This window comes from Apodemus sylvaticus, chromosome 10, assembly GCF_947179515.1.
Source record: "Apodemus sylvaticus chromosome 10, mApoSyl1.1, whole genome shotgun sequence".
Classification (NCBI taxonomy): domain Eukaryota; kingdom Metazoa; phylum Chordata; class Mammalia; order Rodentia; family Muridae; genus Apodemus; species Apodemus sylvaticus.
In genome coordinates this window covers 847269-868663 of record NC_067481.1, presented here as the reverse complement: position 1 = coordinate 868663, position 21395 = coordinate 847269, and the positions used below count along the sequence as shown (strand labels likewise).

The 21395-nt window shown below is 42.6% G+C and overlaps 1 protein-coding gene across 4 annotated transcripts in view; it reads right to left on the bottom strand.

The window, feature by feature from the left end:
• Positions 1 to 18580, bottom strand: part of B3gntl1 (UDP-GlcNAc:betaGal beta-1,3-N-acetylglucosaminyltransferase like 1) — a 56647-nt gene extending 38067 nt beyond the window's left edge. Inside the window, exons 1-3 of one of the 4 annotated variants that reach the window (XM_052196292.1) lie at positions 18318 to 18580; positions 16389 to 16505; positions 16202 to 16301 (exon numbers count right to left, since the gene is read on the bottom strand). In XM_052196292.1, coding sequence (XP_052052252.1) covers positions 16202 to 16301; positions 16389 to 16505; positions 18318 to 18365 — 265 coding nt within the window. In that variant the 5' untranslated portion in view covers positions 18366 to 18580. Of the gene's footprint in view, positions 1 to 16201; positions 16302 to 16388; positions 16506 to 18317 lie in introns of those variants that run through there. The other 3 variants (XM_052196291.1, XM_052196290.1, XM_052196293.1) reach the window with 3 other exon arrangements.
• Positions 18581 to 21395: the final 2815 nt, after the last annotated feature.

Sequence of the window (21395 nt, the reverse complement as noted above, 5' to 3'; positions counted from 1 at the left end):
GAGGGTAGTTGGTTGCTATGGTTCCAACAGGAAAAACCTAGCTCCATAGAGATATTAACATTCCTCACTCCTGGAGAGGAGCAGTAGGCTGTGGTTCATTCTGCCTTTAGCAAAAAGCCACACGACAAAATGTTCTTCTGTTGTTATATGGTTATATTATTTTTAAAAAGTGAGTCTTAATCACCACTACAAATAACCCAGCATTCCTGAAAACAAACTGTTTGAATTTATATTATCTAATGACTAAGGCAACATGTCCTACTTGATATATTACAGGAAAACATGTCTTTCCAAAGAACCAACTAAATATCTCTGTGCCATGTAGGATTGCCATGAATTCTCTTTCGTTTCCTACAGACAGTAAGGTGATGTCATCTCCTGGCGCTCTACCTGGGGTCCTGAGTTTTACATTGCACTTGTCAGAGACGGAATGCAATCGGACCTGATATGACTCAGTGACAGGCAATTCAGGTTTTATGAACTCTGTCTTTAAAGCGGAGGCAAGAAACGTCAGTTTTCAAAATGCCCTTTCTAGTCAATGACAGAAGCTGAAAAATCCCTCTTAACCTAAGAATATCAAAGAACATTTAGTTTCAAATTCATGTTTCAGAGGTTGGAACACACGTTGTGTAGGAACCCATGTAGTTTTCAATTTCAATGTAAAGACAATAAAACTAGGAAATAATTTCCAGGAAATATTAACATTTTCTAGATGCCCGAGATGAAGACAAGCAGAGAGAATGTTGCCATTCCTGGGTCTCATTCCTCAGGTGCTGTCCATTTTCTTTCCTGAGACAGGTCTCTCCTGAGCCTGGATCTCACTAAGCAGGCTGGGCTGGCTGTCCCTGGCTTGGCCTTCCTCCAAATATGCCATCATACCCAGCTTTTTTGACACACATTCTGGGAATTAAACTTGGGTCTTCCTGATTGTAAAGGCAAACACTTTACTGACAGAACTGTCTCTTTAGCCCTAGAAAGCAGTTCTATTTAAATTTTGCCTTAAACATTATTTATGCTGTTCTGCTTCCCCAAACAGCACTCCCGAGGCAACATCTCTTAGGGTTCATCCTGATGAGTTTCAGCAGCACAACAGTGCTGAGTTCAGCTCCCGGCACCTACCCTGTGCCTCACTCATAACAACAAGTGCCTCACTCACAATAATGAGTACAAGATAAACTAAACGGTAGCAGGGGACCACAGAGGGCCATAAAAGCAGGCTTGCAGAGTGGGAGCAGGTGAGTACAAGCTACTTTGAGAAGGCAGACAAATTATGTCCAAGGTCCTTAAGGCACTGAGACCCAGTATTCCATGCTCCCTAGATTGGTGTCTGCATATTGGGGGGGGGGGCAATGATAGACCAAAGACTAAAATGAGAACGGGGCGACACACTCTCTTAACAATCATCAAGTAAAGCAAATATGGTAGCACAGACCTATACTAACAGGAGGCTGAGGCAGGAAGGTTACTCCAGGCTGATGCCAACCTGGGCTATACAATGAGATGGTGAAGAAGGAAGGAGGGCAGGAGGGCGGGTGGGCAGGCAGGAAGGATCACTAAGCAACAAAGAATGGATGAATCACTAAGTGACGAGGAAGGGGGCAGAGCAGGACCACCAAGTGATCTGACGAGCAGGTCCTCTACCATCCATATTCCTTAAAACGGCCATCCAGATGCAATATTAGCAGCAAAGATCAAGAGCAGGAAGGGTAGCTGTGAAGCACCAGGTCTGGTAACACCACCAAGGTAACACCAAGGCTCAGCGGTTAAGAGCACTGATTGCTCTTCTGAAGGTCCTGAGTTCAAATCCCATCAACCACATCTGTAATAAGATCTGACTCCCTCTTCTGAGGTGTCTGAAGACAGCTACAGTGTACTTGTATACAATAAATAAGTAAATCTTTAAAAAAAAGAAAAAAAGAAAGCCAAAAACCCAAAACAAAACCACTAAGTTAGAATTTGATGAGACTATAAGACAAACAGTTTGAAAAGATTAAACTTCAAAAAAAGTTTCAAAACTGAAGTATTAACTATCTTTTAAGGTATCTTTCAGAGAAGATACCTTTTTTTTTTTGTTTTTTTATTCGATATAATTTATTTACATTTCAAATGATTTCCCCTTTTCTAGCCCCCCCCACTCCCCGAAAGTCCCGTAAGCCCCCTTCTCTTCCCCTGTCCTCCCTCCCACCCCTTCCCAGTTCCCCGTTCTGGTTTTGCCAAATACTGTTTCACTGAGTCTTTCCAGAACCAGGGACCACTCCTCCTTTCTTCTTGTATCTCATTTGATGTGTGGACTATGTTTTGGGTATTCCAGTTTTCTAGGTTAATAACCACTTATTAGTGAGTGCATACCATGATTCACCTTTTGAGTCTGGGTTACCTCACTTAGTATGATGTTCTCTAGCTCCATCCATTTGCCTAAGAATTTCATGAATTCATTGTTTCTAATGGCTGAATAGTACTCCATTGTGTAGATATACCACATTTTTTGCATCCACTCTTCTGTTGAGGGGATACCTGGGTTCTTTCCAGCATCTGGCAATTATAAATAGGGCTGCTATGAACATAGTAGAGCATGTATCCGTATTACACGGTGGGGAATCCTCTGGGTATATGCCCAGGAGTGGTATAGCAGGATCTTCTGGAAGTGAGGTGCCCAGTTTTCGGAGGAACCGCCAGACTGATTTCCAGAGTGGTTGTACCAATTTGCAACCCCACCAGCAGTGGAGGAGTGTTCCTCTTTCTCCACACCCTCTCCAACACCTGCTGTCTCCTGGATTTTTAATCTTAGCCATTCTGACTGGTGTAAGATGAAATCTCAGGGTTGTTTTGATTTGCATTTCCCTAATGACTAATGAAGTTGAGCATTTTTTAAGATGCTTCTCCGCCATCCGAAGTTCTTCAGGTGAGAATTCTTTGTTTAACTCTGTACCCCATTTTTTAATAGGGTTGTTCGGTTTTCTGGAGTCTAACTTCTTGAGTTCTTTATATATATTGGATATTAGCCCTCTATCTGATGTAGGATTGGTGAAGATCTTTTCCCAATTTGTTGGTTGCCGATCTGTCCTCTTGATGGTGTCCTTTGCCTTACAGAAACTCTGTAACCTTATGAGGTCCCATTTGTCAATTCTTGCTCTTAGAGCATACGCTTTTGGTGTTCTGTTCAGAAACTTTCTCCCTGTACCGATGTCCTCAAGGGTCTTCCCCAGTTTCTTTTCTATTAGCTTCAGAGTGTCTGGCTTTATGTGGAGGTCCTTGATCCATTTGGATTTGAGCTTAGTACAAGGAGACAAGGATGAATCAATTCACATTCTTCTGCATGCTGACCTCCAGTTGAACCAGCACCATTTGTTGCAAAGGCTATCTTTTTTCCATTGGATGTTTTCAGCCTCTTTGTCGAGGATCAAGTGGCCATAGGTGTGTGGGTTCATTTCTGGATCTTCAATCCTGTTCCATTGATCCTCCTGCCTGTCACTGTACCAATACCATGCAGTTTTTAACACGATTGCTCTGTAGTATTGCTTGAGGTCAGGGATACTGATTCCCCCAGATTTTCTTTTGTTGCTGAGAATAGTTTTAGCTATCCTGGGTTTTTTGTTGTTCCAGATGAATTTGATAATTGCTCTTTCTAACTCTGTGAAGAATTGAGTTGGGATTTTGATGGGTATTGCATTGAATCTGTATATTGCTTTTGGCAAAATGGCCATTTTAACTATATTGATTCTACCGATCCATGAGCATGGGAGGTTTTCCCATTTTTTGAGGTCTTCTTCCATTTCCTTCTTCAGAGTCTTGAAGTTCTTGTCATACAGATCTTTCACATGTTTGGTAAGAGTCACCCCAAGATACTTTATACTGTTTGTGGCTATTGTGAAGGGGGTCATTTCCCTAATTTCTTTCTCAGCCTGCTTATCCTTTGAGTATAGGAAGGCCACTGATTTGCTTGAGTTGATTTTATAACCTGCCACTTTGCTGAAGTTGTTTATCAGCTGTAGGAGCTCTCTAGTGGAGTTTTTTGGGTCACTTAGGTAGACTATCATGTCGTCTGCAAATAATGATAGTTTGACTTCCTCCTTTCCAATTTGTATCCCTTTGACCTCCTTATGTTGTCGAATTGGCCGAGCTAGTACCTCAAGTACAATATTGAAAAGATAAGGAGAAAGGGGGCAGCCTTGTCTGGTCCCTGATTTCAGTGGGATTGCTTCAAGTTTCTCTCCATTTAGTTTGATGCTGGCTACCGGTTTGCTGTATATTGCTTTTACTATGTTTAGGTATGGGCCTTGAATTCCTGTTCTCTCCAAGACTTTAAGCATGAAAGGATGCTGAATTTTGTCAAATGCTTTTTCAGCATCCAATGAAATGACCATGTGGTTTTGTTCTTTGAGTTTGTTTATGTAGTGGATTGTATTGATGGATTTCCGTATATTGAACCAACCCTGCATACCTGGGATAAAGCCTACTTGATCATGGTGGATGATCGTTCTGATGTGTTCTTGGATTCGGTTGGCAAGAATTTTATCGAGTATTTTTGCATCGATGTTCATAAGGGAAATTGGTCTGAAGTTCTCTTTCTTTGTTGGATCTTTGTGTGGCTTTGGTATCAGCGTAATTGTGGCTTCGTAGAAGGAATTGGGTAGTGTTCCTTCTGTTTTTATTTTGTGGAATAGTTTGAAGAGTATTGGTGTTAACTCTTCTTTGAAGGTCTGGTAGAATTCTGCACTGAAACCATCTGGTCCTGTGCTTTTTTTGGTTGGAAGACTTTCTATGACTCCTTCTATTTCTTTAGGCTTTATGGGACTGTTTAGATGGTCTAGTTGGTCCTGATTTAATTTTGGTATTTGGTATCTGTCAAGGAAATTGTCCATTTCCTCCAGATTCTCCAGTTGTGTTGAGTACAGGCTCTTGTAGTAGGATCTGATGATTTTTTGGATTTCCTCAGTTTCCGTTGTTATATCTCCCTTTTCATTTCTAACTTTGTTAATTTGGATACTTTCTCTGTGCCCTTTGGTCAGTCTGGCTAAGGGTTTATCTATCTTGTTGATTTTCAGAGAAGATACCTTTAAAGTAGCAAGAAACATGATACACTAGAAGGTAAAGAGGTGATGCTTTACAATTATGAGAAAAATTATTTTGCGTATAGAATTCTTTGCCCAGACTAAGTAGGACTTTTAAAGGCACTGCAGACAAGCAGGAATCTTAAATACTTTACCATCTATATCCCAGGCACAGAGATCATTTTAAGTAGTAGCTCCAGAAAACTGAAGAGAGATAAAGTAAGAAAAAAAAACATTTTCAATGGGAAATAAAGAGAAAATAAGATGTGAAACCAGAGTGTTACCATGGAGACGAGATGGTTCAAAAGTCTATGAGGTTGCAACACTGGGAAATCCAGCCCCAGGATACTGCTGCTCCCCCGCATCAGCACCTCATGCTTACATTACTTCTCTGGTCTACCTGCTGGACTACACTTACTGGCAAAGCCAGTAGCAAAAGAACTCTTAGGACAATAGCCCCTCAACAGGCTTCAACAATGTAACTATATTATAACAACAAAAACTCCAGAAGAAAGAACGGGTTTTCACTAATCAAAGCATTTATTTGTAACAAAGTTTTTTGTTTTTTGTTTTTTGTTTTGTTTGTTTGTTTGGTTGGTTTTGGTTCGGGTTTGGGGGTTTTCGGTTTTGTTTGTTTTCGGTCTGGTAGGCCCTCATCACTGGGAGGAGCAGCGGTATGGTGGGCCCCCCTCCCGTGAAGCTGTAGCAAGGCTCTCTCACATCCCAGGTTCTTCCTGGCTACCAAGTGGCCACTTGCTTCCTTCTACCAAGTCAGGGGCATTCAGGACTCTGCCATCATGAATGTCACTGCACATTATTGTAACAGCATGCTTTTTCTACCCATCCTCTTTGTTCCCAGAAAGAACGGCTCTGAGATTTAATATTTATTAATAAATGCTTAGACCGATAGACTTGCCCCTGTTCCCCGACTTATCTCATATCTCAATAACCCATTTGTTCTATTCTACGTGTACCACATGGTTGGTCAGCTCTCCTCAGGTTTATGCAACTGTCTCCTCCACAGTTTAAGGCAAATCCTGTGCCTGACTCTTTCCCAGAATTCCCCTCTCTCCCCCTGGCAGATGTCCCACCTTCTAATCCTGCCTCAGCTCATTGGCCATAGGTGTTTTTATTGATAGGTGATGCTCCCAAGGAGCATATAAAAGATTCTCTCTATACATTATCCTTCTAGACTTCTCACTTCATGCCAAGCAAAAAATGCGAAAGTAAAAAAATAGAAAAATAAATAAAAGTATAATATCTAATCAGGATTAAACCATCTACATAGAAAGTCCAAAACAATGTGTGAAAATCTAACTAAAGGTAGAGGAGAAATAAACAATGAAGTTGGTTAATTCCACCTCAGGATCCTGAGCTGTGTAGACTAGGTAACTAGACAGCAGTGAGGAACCTGATAGCTTTGAGGGAACTCACTTCCCATCTACGTAAAACAGGAGGGACCATTCCTTCTCTTTTCCATGAGTATTTGGAAAAGGAAAATGAACTGCATGGAAGGAGAAGAAAAGAAGGAGATGGGGAAAGAAGAAGAGAGAGGTGAAAAAGGGAAGGGAAGGTGCAGAGGAAAAGTGCTTCAAGATGAATGGGTGGGCACCACCCTCAGGGGAAGAGCTGGAGTCAACTGAGAGGTAGAAGGGAAATCACACGTGCTAATCACAGAGCCATCTACCAACATTCACACTGTCAGTAAAAGAGAAAAAGTTTGAAAGGATCCGCTGCCAGAAGGCAATCACTACGATCACTTAGAGAAATGTTTTTAGAAGTCCTCAAGGCAGAAGGACGGTAGTACAATGGGAATCTCTATCTTCAGAAAGCAAAAGATGGCTGGAAAGAGATGTATGAGGAGATATGAGAAATGTCTTCTCTTTGTTCATATTTCTTTCATAAAACTACAAACCAAATTAGACAACACGCTGAGGACTCATAACCACGTAAGGATAAAGTGTGAAAATGTTGGTAGCAGCAGAGGCCAACACTCTACAGATCTTGACTCTGACGTATGCACTCAAAGGGAGGTGGCCAATAAGTTAAGGGCGCATGCTCTAAGGGCTGACCACTAAGACAGCATAGCAAGGAGTTAACGTCACGAAGGTAACCTAAAGTTGTGCTTCAGCATGGCAGCATGAAGTGTTCTGCTCCTCAGAAAAGCTGCTGAGAAGTACTTACAAAACACCACTATGGTCTCTAGAAATGACTAGTCCAAAGTATACAGCAAATGAAGATACAATTATCCAAGAAGATCTCCCCAAACTTGGTGAGTACAGTGGATGCCTGCAGTATAGACCAGACTTGGCTCCCTCTCCTTCCCTCCCAGCTCTGCAAAGCAGAAGCCAGAGGCAGGCACAGGGCCTGGCTTAAGTTTTTGAAACCCCAAAGCCCACTCCTAGTGACACACTCCAACAAGGCCACACCTCCTGATCCCTCTCAAGGAGTGCCACTCCCAAATGACCAATGAGCCTGTGGGGCCCATTCCTATTCAAACCATAATGGCCAAAGGAATTTGGAACTGGCAGAGTACAGTTCACAAAGGTGCAGGCCTCACATGTAATAATGTGGTGATACCCAGGCCTAGATACAACATTTAAAAAAATGCAAGCTGGGCGGTGGTGGTGCATGCCTTTAATCCCAGCACTTGGGAGGCAGAGGCAGGTGGATTTCTGAGTTCGAGGCCAGCCTGGTCTACAGAGTGAGTTCCAGGGCAGCCAGAGCTACACAGAGAAACCCTGTTTCAAAAAACCAAAAAAAAAAAAACAAAAAAACCAAAAAAAAAACCAAAAAAAAAAAAAAAAAGCCAAAAGATATGAGTATGTCAAAAGGTATAACCCTCCATACTTACAAGAAGGAAATGGCTGTCACTTACAGGGCATATTAATTAGGGTTCCAAGGAAAAACAGGACAGGGTGAATACATATTAAAAGAGCATTTATTGGGCTAACTTAAACAATATGTCTGGGTAATCTATCAATGACTAACCATTGCTAAAATTCCTTCCTTGACGAAGACATAACATCTACTGTTCCTCCTAAGGTCTCAACAACAAACCCAGGTATGATTTCGCTCACCTGGGGAACTGATGAGTTTATTAAATTTACTTACAGAGAAATGAGTGAGGGGTTATGGGCAGGATTTGGCCATGTTGAAAGGTCTGCAGGAATGACAACTTCCCTGGGTCTACACAGATGGAGACCCCTCCCCTGGTCCTTCCATACTATATCCTCTAGTCTTCTCCCAAGATACTATGTAATTAGGACAAAATTGCCTAAGAATTGTTGGGAAAGATAGCTGGATACTCAAGTGAGGGTTTCATGATCCTTCCCAACCTCTTCTCCAATGAAGGTAGACAGTCAACGGGCTCAGCTGTGGTGATCTTTTGTGAGCAGGCTCTGTACAACTGACAATGGCAATAGTTTGGCTCAGTCGGTACGACACTTTCACACTGGAGACGTTGGGAACCCTGCAGTCCATGCAGCTGGGTACCTCAGCTGGGTCCAATCTGATGTGAAAGGCCTGGAGGAGAAGCTGGGTTTTGATATTAGACAAGAATGGCAGTAGCAGCTTCAACAGCAACAGGTAGGTGACCCTGCCCATGAGCATTAAGGATGCAGGCTGATGCGCCCACATACAGGGTAACACTTCAAATAACATGATTAAGAAAATCCCTCACGGGACTTTTCTACTTTTCTGCTACTGTGATAAAACACTCCCACCAAAAGCACTTTAGAGGAGAAAAGGTTTTATTTGATTTATATTTCCAGGTGATAGTCCATCACTGTGGGAAGTCAGTGCAGAAATCCAGCAGGAGCTGGAAGCCTGAACCTCAGAGGGGCACTACCTGCGCGCTCACTTCCTGGCTTATGTTCAGCTAGTTTCCTTCTACAGCCCAGGACTACTTGCCAGGGAATAGGGCCATTCACAGTGAGCTGAGCCCCCTCCAGCAATTAACAATTAAGGAGATCGATCCCTCACAGACAAATCCTTTAGATCAAACTGATCTGGGCAATTCTTCAATTGAGAATCCCTTCTGAGGCGATTCTAGGCAGTATCAAGTTGACAGTAAAAGCTAACTAAGACAGAAGGAAACCTCAGTGTAGCTAACAGCTGGCTTACTGTCAGAAATGAGGAGGCCAGAAGCATGCATCACAGACAGGAGACCAAGATTCTCACTCTAAAATGTGAACGATAAACGAAGACATTCCCAGATAAATTGAAGTCGAGAGAATCTGTTGAGAGCAAATCAGCCTTAAGAAAAATCCTAACGTTCTTAAGGCTGAAAAAATTAGCGAACCCTCAATCCACTCAAAAACCTCAGCACTAGTAAGGGCTGAACACATAATCGTAAGAGATAATATAAATACATATCTTTTTTCTTCTACTAACAGACTTAGCAACTGTGTAAGGTGCCAAGTGGGGAGGGAGGTGACTCACATGCAGGTTTGTGCCCCCAGAACCCATGTAAGAAGCCAAACACAGTACCTGGCTAGGTATACTCTTTAGAGTGACAAAATCTTTTAACCTGTCGTGGCAACCTCCGATGCACTGCTAAAATACCCAGGAAAGGCTGGGCAATCTGGAAAACCAACTACTTCATTAAGATTGCCTAACATTTTGATAATCATGCAAAATGCTTCATTGTGGGGCAGAAAATGTGGGCTCCAACAGACACGCATGTTGCTCCAATAGACATGCATGTTGCTTCAACAATGTTGCTCCAACAGACATGCATGTTGCTTCAACAATGTTGCTCCAACAGACATGCATGTTGCTCCAACAGACATGCATGTTGCTCCCAGAGAAGGCGGTGGTGCTCATGGCCAACAGCATGATGCCCAAAGTCACCCCAAGGGCATCTGGAAAGCAAGTCAGCTCTTGAGAAACAGTTGCTTCATTGTTGGAGAAATTTGGGCTTTGTGTTGAACAAGAAATAAGACCTCAATGAGATGGAAGACATGTGGCTGGCCAAAAAGATGCCAGCTGCACTGGCAACGCTGCTCCCTGTAAAGCTATGTGGCCCCAGAACACTGGTCTTGGGCCCAAGAAAGCTTCCTTCCTCCAGGCTTTTATTAACACTAAAATCTCTGAAACTTTAAGTGAAATGCAGTTGGGTTGATCAAACAGCAGGCGTTTAACAGTGGCAGCATGTACAACCCCAGAGTGATCGATATCACATTAGAAACTGTGCTGCTCCTTCTTCGTGAGGTATTTATGTGACTGTTGCTTCAGTGCTATACAATGAGTACAAGCAAGTGCTGGCTTTGTCTGTGGAGACTGAGAAGCCCTTCCCACCTTCTGAAAAGGTCAACTCTTGACTGACCCAACTGCACTGTGGCTGCTGCTATCAACTTCTTACTGTTGCCTAGTGCTAAGGAAGAGATGGAAGAGTCCAATGAAGATGAAGGATTTGGTCTCTGAATGATAACCCCAAGGCCACCAACTCAGCCAGCTTTTGAAAAAAAAAGTTTACTCCTCTTAAAAATAAATAAATAACTAAAATAAGCTAGATATAATGGTGTGTATCTATAATCTCAGCACCCTAAGGCCAGATGGGAGGCAGGGAAAGGAGAATCACCCGAAGCTTGTGAGCCAGCTAGGCTGGAGTTCAAGGTGAGAACCAACTTGTAAACGTCGCCCTCCAATCTTCATGGCCATTGCCACGGCGTGACACTGACTCTCAGAACTCTTCCCCCGCCTCCTGCCTAACTTAAACACTGGCACAATGGCATAAGACAACATGCAAGCAACATATTACTAATATTATAGCCTATGGAAATTAAAGTTGTTGGGGCTCAAGGGATAGATGGCTCAGTCATTAAGAGCACTGGCTATTCTTCCAAAGGTACTGGGTTCAATTCCCAGGACTCATAAAGTGGCTGACAACTGTCAGTAACTCCAAGTCTGAGGACTCTGATGCCCTCTTGCAGACTTTGATGGTACCAGGCATACACAAAAGATGCCCAAATGTACATGCAGGCTCAATGCCCATACACATAAATAAATGAAATTAAAACTGCTACAGGGGGCTGGTGAGATGGCTCAGTGGTTAAGAGCACTGACTGTTGTTCTGAAGGTCCTGAGTTCAAATCCCAGCAACCACATGGTGGCTCACAACCATCTGTAATGGGATCTGACAACCTCTTCTGGGGTGTCTGAAGACAGCTAGAGTGTACTTACATGTAACAATAAATAAATCTTTAAAAAACAAAACAAAAAAAACTGCTACAAAACTATCCTTCAAAAATGAAGGAATCAAGAAATTCCAAATAAAAAATAAAAATAAATAAAAAACAAAATAATTTTAAAAAAAAGAAATTTCAAATAAATAAAAACTGAGGAAGTTTGTGGATTGGCCACAGGGACAGTGTTGAATCCTGGGACAAAACAGGAACTTGAAGTCAAAGAATGTAAACAGTACCGATACGTAGCAGCACAGGCAAATATAAAAAGGACCGCACTGTCTTATTTTGATCTGTATATATTTGCAATATGACATGAGATGACATGTAGGACAATATAATCCAGGTCAATAGGCACAATTTATAAATGTAGCTCTATGGTCATACAACAAAGATGTAATTTTTGTAACATTAAGTAAGGAGTGGAGAGGTGTGAGGAACTGAGACTAAAATGCTATTAACTCAACCTAGATTAATGGTGAGATGACTATTATACGCCCTACACATAGAAACGAAACAAGAAGGGAATCAAACAGAACACCCAGAAACAAGTAATCACCCGCCAAAAAGCAGAATTATAAGACTGGGGAATGAACAGAAGAGAGAGAAGACATTTAGAAATCAGAACAGTTAATAGCAAATGTCCTCCTTATAGGTAAAGACAGTCATATTTAAATGGATTAAATTCTCCAATTAAAAGGTAAAGAGTGCCAGAACAATTTATTTACTTTTTATTTATTTATTTAGGTTTTTAGAGACAGAGTTTCTCTGTATAGCCCTGGCTGTCCTAGAACTTGTTCTGTAGCTCATTCTGGCCTCAAACTCAGAAATCTGCCTGCCTCTGCCTCCCAAGTTCTGGGATTAAAGGCATAAGCTACCATCACCTGACTAAGGCAGAACAGATGATGGCGTTTCTCACCATTTTAAAAATTACTCGTCTAGACAGCTTACATCTATGATCTAAGCATTTGGAGTAACTGAGGCAAGAGAATCACCAAAGCCAGCCTGAGCTACACAGTAAGACACTGTCTCAAAACAAAATAATAATGAATTTTAAAATGACTCCTCCAAATGTTGTAAGGGATCCAAAGGCACACAATGAGATCAAAGACAGCATGTAAAAACTATCCCATGCATTAATCCTAAAAAAAGCTGGGTGGCTGTGCAAACACCAGGTAAAAACAATTTTATTCCTAAATGATTTTAAGAAACAAGTAAACAAACAAAACTTAACATCATTATACTGCTAAAAGAATCCATGGGTCAGAAGACGAAAATTATGACCAGAAAGCCTTGGTGTAAATGAATTACCAAAGTAACCAACATAGCTAGTTGGGGTAAAAGGAAAGACTCAAACCACTGAAACACATCACCATGAGTCTTGCCAAGGGCTCAAAGGGCTGGGGCTGGAGACTCTGGACACTGTGTTCAGAGAACCTAAGTAAAGTTAAGAGACTCCTGACATACAAACTAAAAAGTGAGGACTCAGGAACAAAGCAAAGAAATGAGCCCAGGATCCAATGGCTTCCCCAATGAAACAAGAGAACTAACACTAGTCCTTCACAAATGTTTCCAAAAATTAGAATACACTCCCCCTCCCTAAGCTGTCCTAGAAGCCAGAATTTCTGATATCCAAGCCTCCAAAAAAGTGGTGTAAGAACGGGAGACCAAAAACAACATTCCTTATGAACACACATACAAAAAAAAAACAAAAAAAACAAAAAAAACAAAACAACAACAACAAAAAACTCCTTAATAAAAGCCGGGTGCAGTGGCTCACACCTTTAATCCCAGAAATTGGGAGGCAGAATCTTGTTAAGTTCTAAGCCAGACACAGTGAAAACATGTCTTAAAAAAAAAAACTTTGAAAAGAGATGGGGAAACAGCTCAGTTAGCAAAGTGCTTCCATACAACCATGAGAAACTGTTTCTCTACTACCCACATAAAAAGCAGCACATGGTGCTATATATCTATAATCTTAGCCCTGGGGAAATCAGACAGAAAGAGCATTAGCCAACTAGTCTTGCTCAGTCAGTAAACACCAGGTTTAGTAAGAGACTGTCTTAGTCAGGGTTTCTATTACTGCACAAACATCATGACCAAGAAGCAAGTTGGGGAGGAAAGGGTTTATTCAGCTTACACTTCCACATTGCTGTTCATCACCAAAGGAAGTCAGAACTGGAACTCAAGCAGGTCAGGAAGCAGGAGCTGATGCAGAGGCCATGGGGGACTGTTACTTACTGGCTTGCTTCCCCTGGCTTGCTCAGCTTGCTTTCTTATAGAACCCAAGACTACCAGCCTGGGGATGGCACCACCCACAAGGGACACTCCCCGACTGATCACTAATTGAGAAAATGCCCCACAGCTGGATCTCATGGAGGCACTTCTCCAACTGAAGCTCCTTTCTCTGTGATATCTCCAGCCTGTGTCAAGCTGACATACAAAACCAGCCAGTAGAGAGACCTTGTCTCAAGAAATAAGGTAAAGAATGATGATGAATATCTAGCCTCCACACTCATGAACATGTAAACATGCATGCATACAACACACACACACACACACACACACACACACACAGAGCAATCAGAAGGAAAACTACCTCTATTTTTGTTAATACATGACACTGTCTTTAAAAAAAATCCTATGTGTGCAAATAAACTAATCAAAGCTGTAAGATCTACAGTACCAACAATGAGAAAAATGAGCAGTCCAAGTAGGAAATTAAGAAAACAATTTATTTGGGTGAGAACATACATCAACAGTTGAACGTTTGCTTGTATATGCAACAAAGATGAACAGAAAATAAAACAAAAAGCTACAACTGCCAAAAACATGGTACGGGCATAAGGATGGCCACATAGATCAATGGAGAGCAATCCAAAAAATGAACTTGTGTCTCTGCAGTTAACTGATGCCTGACAAGTCTCAGGACAACCACCCGGATAAAAAACGTCTCATAAGAAAGCTGTTGATGACAGGCATGGTGGCACATACCTCTAATCCCAACATTTGGGAGGCAGATGGATATCCGAGTTTGAGGCCAGCCTGATCTATAGAGCAAGTTCTAGGACAGCCAGGGCTACACAGAGAAACTCCATATTGAAAAACCAAAAGAGGAGGGGGGTGTGGGGGAAGAGGGCAATAAGTGCAAAGAGCTGTTGATGATTAGAGAGATGGCTCTGTGGTTAAGAGCACCAACAGCTCTGTCCAAAGTTCCATTCGCAGCACCTAGGTGGCAGCTGACAAGTGCCTGTCATTCATCTCCAGGAAGCTGACACCCTCTTTGGTACGCATGTGGTACACAGACAATATACCAATAAACATTAAAAAAAGAAAGAATACTGAATAGAGTTGAAACAAGGCAGATAGATCTCTGTGAGTTCTAGGTCAGTGTGTGTGTGTGTGTGAGAGAGAGAGAGACAGACAGACAGACAGAAACAGACAGAAAGAGAAAGAGAGAGACAGAGAGACACTGAGGCCCACTTGGTTCTCAGCAGGCAGCAGACCTAATCACCAGACCTGGAGATTACCAGGATCTGTAGGTGTTTTAGTCAGGAGGCTAAACATTTATAAAAATTAATAGTTCTGTCATATAAGAATTAACTCAGAATGGACTGAAGACTAAATATAAGCTATAAAAGGATAAAAATCCCCTAAAGTAAAAAAAAAGGAGTAATTTCTTTACTACTTTGATGTAGCGATAGTTGCTTGGGTACTGACGCCAAAAGGCATGTCATGGAGAAAAAGAAAACTGGATTTCATCAACTGAAAACTTTCGTGCACCAAAGGTAACTACCACAAGAAGCTAAAAATAGAACCCAAAGAATATAAGAAAGTGTATGTAAACTATACATCTAATAATGCTCTGGTGTGCCACACAGACACACTGCTTCTATAGCTCAGCAGTGAATAGAAAAACTACTCAAGGAAACAATGGGCAAAGAGTTGACCCAAAGATGTGCATAGCCAGAATGGAAATGCAAGGCTCAGCATCATTAGCCATTTGGAAACACAAACAAACCCACAATCAAATACCTCACCCTCACTAGAATGACTATAGTAGTAATTACAAAAGAAAATGACAAGTGACAAGTTATAATCAGACAATGAGTCAGCAGGACCCACTGGAAAGTGTGAAATAGTACTGTGTCAGTTTGTGTGAGTTTGGCGGGTCCTCGAGTTGGAAAATATAAAGCTATAAGATATATGCTTAATAAATTTGAAAAGCAATGTTCATGTACTCAAAGTGGTTGAAAACTCGGTGTTCAAACAAAAATGTGTACACAAGTATTTGTATTGGCACAACTGACAAGAATTTCCAAAAAGTGGAAAAGTCTAAATGCCCATCAATTGGATAAGCAAAATAAAGTTTATCTGTACAACTGAATTATTCTCTAATAAGGAATGAGGTATTGGTATGTTACAATAGATGACTATTAATAACACTGTGCTTAAGAAATTATAGACATGAACTACATTGGCGATTTCCTGGAACCTGAGTAACCCGTACACTTAAGAGAGGGTCATATAACCAAGATGGAAGTGTGAGCAGATTCAGTATCTGATGAGGGCTTCCTGAATCATCGAGGTCATTTCCTTTTATCCTCACACAGGAGAAGCGTAAAGGGTTATTTGTGGCCCCTTCTATAAAGCACGAATCCTATTTCTATTCATGAATCTCCACTCCCCGAGACAAAAAGACAACACCTAAAACTACACAAGGATTAGGCTCCCCTACAAACTGGGAGTGAACACAAACACAGAGACAGACAGTCAGACAGACAGACAAACAGACACTGAGGCCCACTTGGTTCTCAGAAGGCAGCAGACATAATCACCAGACCTGGGGATTACCAGAATTTTTTTTTTCCAACCAGGATACTTTTCTCCAGATTGTAACAATATGAACTCATTTAAGTTTGTAGGTTGCTAAGAAACCATAATTACAATTTAACAAGTTACCTCCTCTGGGAGAAGGAGAGTCATGGCCTCCGATGACTACAGAGATGCCAGAACCTTCCAGTTTCACCTTCCATTTTTCAATGATGGCCCCAGACTTGTCCTGCAAGTATGACACAGCAGGTCAGGAAACTTCCCTCAAATGTGTTCTGTAAAGTATGACGTCACCCAGCAGCAGGCCCATAAATACCTTGCTGGCATCATTAAAGACAGAGAGTTCCATGGCGCCTTCGAAGTCTTGCTGTAAAACAGACATCAAGCACTCGTCCAGCCACTGTTCGGCATTGTACACTGGGAGGATGATAGACTAGAATTCGGAGAAACAGGTTAACCAACAGCCACGGAGAACTGCACTCCCTTCTGCATCTGTGAAAGGTTTATCCCACGAGATGAAGCCCTGGGCTTCAGGTCTAGAACCAGGCCTCATGATGGGGCATGCCCAACAAACCAAAAATGTCTACTTCTCCTCTCTAAGTTTTTGGCATTCATTTGGTTCATGATATTCAATAGGTCTTAGGTACCCCTTTGGTTCTTGATGCTTTTAAAAACTGTTCCATTTGTTCATCAGTTAATATATTGTACACATGACCATGAGGAATGAATTCAGGTTACCAAGCTTGGTGGGAAGTGCCTTTACTCACTGGTCTATCTATTCCCATTCCCTTCTAGATTCTTTTGAAAGGGAGGGGAAACCTTAAACACATCTAAATGATCCCCTCATTCAATGGTAGACTCATGATTTTAATCACTAGGCAAAAGCACCATCATTCTGGTTAAACATCTATCTCCTGCTCCTGAGAACCAGGCTCCAACAGAGTGACCCCCTTGATAGGGGTCATCACAGGTCATCGAAGAGCCAGGCTGGACCACGAAGACATGGAGAGGCCCTTAATCTTTGTTCTGCATTTGAATTCTGGCACCAGCGCTTTTTCCTCAGGGAGTCTCACAAAGTCAAATTTCTAAAGTAGTATGGAATAAAATCACTGAAACCTGACAACCAAAAGAACAAGGAACTGCCTCAATTTTATATAATACAGCAAGCAGTAAAGAATAGTCACGGAAATTAACAGTTGGCATCACCCTTAAATTAACGTAAGAAAAGAAAATTGGCCATGTTTCTGAGCAGGAAAACCAATAGGTTAGGTAGATGTGAACATAGACATATAAGTATGTTACATAGCTATATACAACACAGACAATATAATCTCTACAGACAAAGCCTACAGATAATATAGACAGTATATACGTAGATCACTATAGACACCATTTTCACTTAATATACATTAAATTGCTGAATCTGAACATGGATATAAGAAGCTTATACAGGAGTGTTGAAGACACAGTTCTTTACAAATGAAATGCTCTTTGATGAGCTGATGATCCAACGTGGTATTCTATCCCTGATTATGTTTGAGACCATGCTGCTTAAAGACTTTTTATTTATTTATTTAGCTGCTGGGGATTGAACCCAGGGATTTTCACATTCATGTCAGAGTTACACCCCAGTCCTCTGGATTTACTTTGTAAAGGAAAATAACATTTTTAATTTTCTCAAGACCTACAAGATTTTAACTGAAGAAGGGTGTTATGACTCATGTGTTATCAGTGTGACTCAGACGCTGGGGGGTTTCAAGGTCATCCTTATCTGCATGTGTTGCAGGCCAGCCAGAGCTACAGATCTCACAACATAAAGACGATATAAATTTCTCACAAAGGCCTTGATTAACCGGTTTCCAATTTCAGTTAAGACTGGCATGAAAAATACAATCACTTTGGCGATGTGTCTGTGAACCATACTTAATGTGTCCTGGCCCCTGACTTCTAACCCACCGGCTAGGTATTAAGATAGGTGTGGCATGGCGGCGAGCAGGGCTAAGGGAGAGGGGCGTCAGAGTGATGGGCAGGTAGGTGTGCAGGTTAGTGTACCGTAGGAGCTCGGACAGGAGCTCCATCTGTGCATCTGTCCACATCGAAACGGAATGGTGGGAACCCTCCAAGCTGAGGTTCCTGAACCCGTGGTAGCCTACATGAAACCTAGAGGCTGCGAGCCCGAGATAGGACGACTACCGTGGAGGAAGGGACAAGAGGACAGGGCCGTGTCTCACCCGCCCATACCTACCACTAGGGCCAGCGAGCCGCGCATCGTGGCGTCCTCGGGTAGCTGCATAGCGCGGCGGCTCCACTGCCCTTCTTCCACAGCTCTGCCTCGGAGGCCAAAGCGTGCTCTGCAAGCTCCAGGAGGCGGTGCACGGACTAGACCAACTTCCGATTGGTGCAGAGCAACGTCACTCGCTAAGTGACGGGGTGGGGGGGAAACAACCACATTCTATTGGTGTAGAGCACGTCAGTCAGTCCGAGAAGGCGATACTTCGAGCAGAGTGCCCAGTGAGGCGGGCTGTCAGTGTTCTAAGGATGATGGCACCCGTGGAGCGGGAGGGGCGAGCTACGGTTCTCCAGCGAGCAGCTAAGGCGAGGAGAGTTTAAGGTGGCCAGGGCTGAGTGTGGGCGGAGCCTGGCCGAGCAAAGGGTTGGGCTTCCGGAGTCCGTGGGCGCTCCTGGCTTTCTGCCCTTGTAGTTCTCGCTTGCCTCTGCGGCTTCTTGGCTGGTGAAGTCGTCCTGCCCCACCTGACGGAAATAATTGCAAACTAAAGTCCGCAGCCAAACCAATGTTATAAAAATACTTCAGAACGGGGAAACTTGTGAGGGGCGCCACCCTGTGCAAGTAGGTGGTTACTTATCCAGACCCGACCACAGGTTGGGCCTGTATAACTTTAAAAAAGAAATGCCAGTAAGTTTAAAACAAACGGGAGACATTTCATCAGAATCGTGTTTGGTCTGACTGCTCCAGACAAGGAGCAAGGACCCCCCTCCCGGAGGAAGGTTCACTGGTCTGGATTGGGTCTGTCTGGAACGAGCCAAAGGTAGATAGTTCTTACAGACCCAAGGCACTGGTGTGGGCTGCATTCGGGCACATGACGCTTAGTCAAAGCCAGATGGCAGAGTTCCTATGCTACACAGAGATTCACTGTCGGGGGGCTCCTGGGGGGTGACAAGGGAAGGACATGTTCTATGAACTGTGGGAGTCCCAAAGTTAGTCCCATAGAACCAAAAGGTTTCACTAAATTACTTCCGAAGGACAGGCAACAACCTCTGGGCTGCATGGGAAACCAGACAGACATAAAACACCTGATTACTTAATGTAGATAACCCATGTCCATTTCCTTTCCAATGTCTGCAGTTTCTCAGAATGGTCATCCTACACTACAACTAGAAATATATTTTAAGATGGCATATTTTGTTCATCCACATCCTCCATTGGTGAGGGGTGACACTGAGGTCACCCACTGGCCTTGGCACCAAGTAGCCCTCAAGAGTTTCCACACTTAAAAATAGCAGGAGATGGGTGGAAGAGATGGCTCAACGGATAAAGGCAGTTGCTGCCAAGCCTTAGAACCCGACTTTGAGCCCTGGGATCCACGTGGTATCAAGGAGAGAACCTACTCCCACAAGTTATCCTTTGACCTCCAAACATACAGGCTATGGTGCATACAACCCCACACCCCCAACACATGTGCAAAATAAAATGTAATTTAAAAATAGCAAGAGCTCTCAGCAAAGCTTTAGACTGCAGTGCTTTTCAAAGTTTTGGGTTAATTTACTTTATGTATATGAGTGTTTTGCCTGCATGTATGTGTGTGTACCACATGCCTCCCTGGTGCCCATGAAGGGTAGAAGAGAGTGCCAGATCCTCTGAAACTGAAATTACAGATAGTTGTGAGCCACTAGGCAGGTGCTGGGAATCAAAACTATGTCTCTGCGAAAGCAACAAGTGCTCTTAGCTGCCAAGCCAACTTTCCTGCTCAGGGATAGTGCTTGCGCATTAAAATACTTTCCTCAGTAGAAAACAGTGACCTGCTTGAACCAACCCCCCCACCCAAGGGAAAAAATCAACACTGTCCCTGGCAGTTCAGCCAAGAAACTGAGTACCCTTAGCAATCTTATCAGCTTAACTTTTGGAGATGCAGTAGTGCCCAGCCTCTTTCTACAACCTGTTCTAGGCATTGCCGAACTTTTCCCTGATTGTACAAACAGGGTGTTTGCCCTCTTCCACGAAGCTGGAACAGAGCTATGATAGAACCTTTGCAGGTCACTGTGCGAGCTCTCTAGCTCACCTCACGAGCTCCATAACATCAGCGTGCCTTGTCTAGCGGTATGCTCCCCTCTCACCTGACTAACGCACTCAGATTCCTACTCTTAAGTGCTCTAAACTAAGGTGTAGGGAGGGGTGTGGCTGTGAGCACTCCTTTCACAGAAAAATATAAAGTTTTCTTTTCAAAATTAGATCGAATGCAAAACATTCGGTAGCTTATTACAAAGCAAAGCACTATGTCGTGTATGATTTTTTTTAACTGAAATTGCATCTTATCTGAAAAACCAGTAGAAAATAGCATTAAATGAGTTGAGTAGAAATACAACCTTATCTTTAAGTCTAACCAAGGCAATCTGAGGATTTGTTTTCAGAGACCTAATGGTCTCTCAGAGTTAATGTGTGGAGAATAGTTCCATTTCAAATGACTTAGTGGTAAGTAGCATTCTAGCTCCAGAGTGGCCTGAAAATAAGGAAGCACAGGTAGTTTCTACACCTTTACAGCACACGGTGTTAGGAGTGGACTGGAGCTGCTTCTGTCTCACCTCCTATAATCTTTTGCAGCAAGAAAGTTCCTTTTTAGGTGTATCCTCCAACATAATATGTATAGACATTCTTAAAAGTATGTTTTCTTTAATGTATAAGACATGAGATGCTCTAAAAATTGTGACAACGCCAATGCCCAGACTGCAAGAACAGCTCTGGGCATAGAAATCAGCATCTGAAATATGCAGTGCACAAACCATCCCATAGCAGGAGGGAGTCTCACCAAGATACCATCAAAGGGCCAGGCTATAGCCACCATTCCCAGAATATGGGAAATGGGTAGGGCATTGTGTTTACTGTATCGAAAGCATGTGATCTCGAATCAGGAAAGAGGACTAGGGATGAAAGGTGCAGATGAGTAGTTATGGGCTTCTGAAAGAGAGTTACAAAACTCCTGAAGCTATGGCTTGATGCTGCTTATACAAAATGCTCAGGAAAGCTACCTATGTGTATTTAGAGGCCTCAATGCAAACTGCCCAGAACTTAAAGGGAGGGCAAACTATT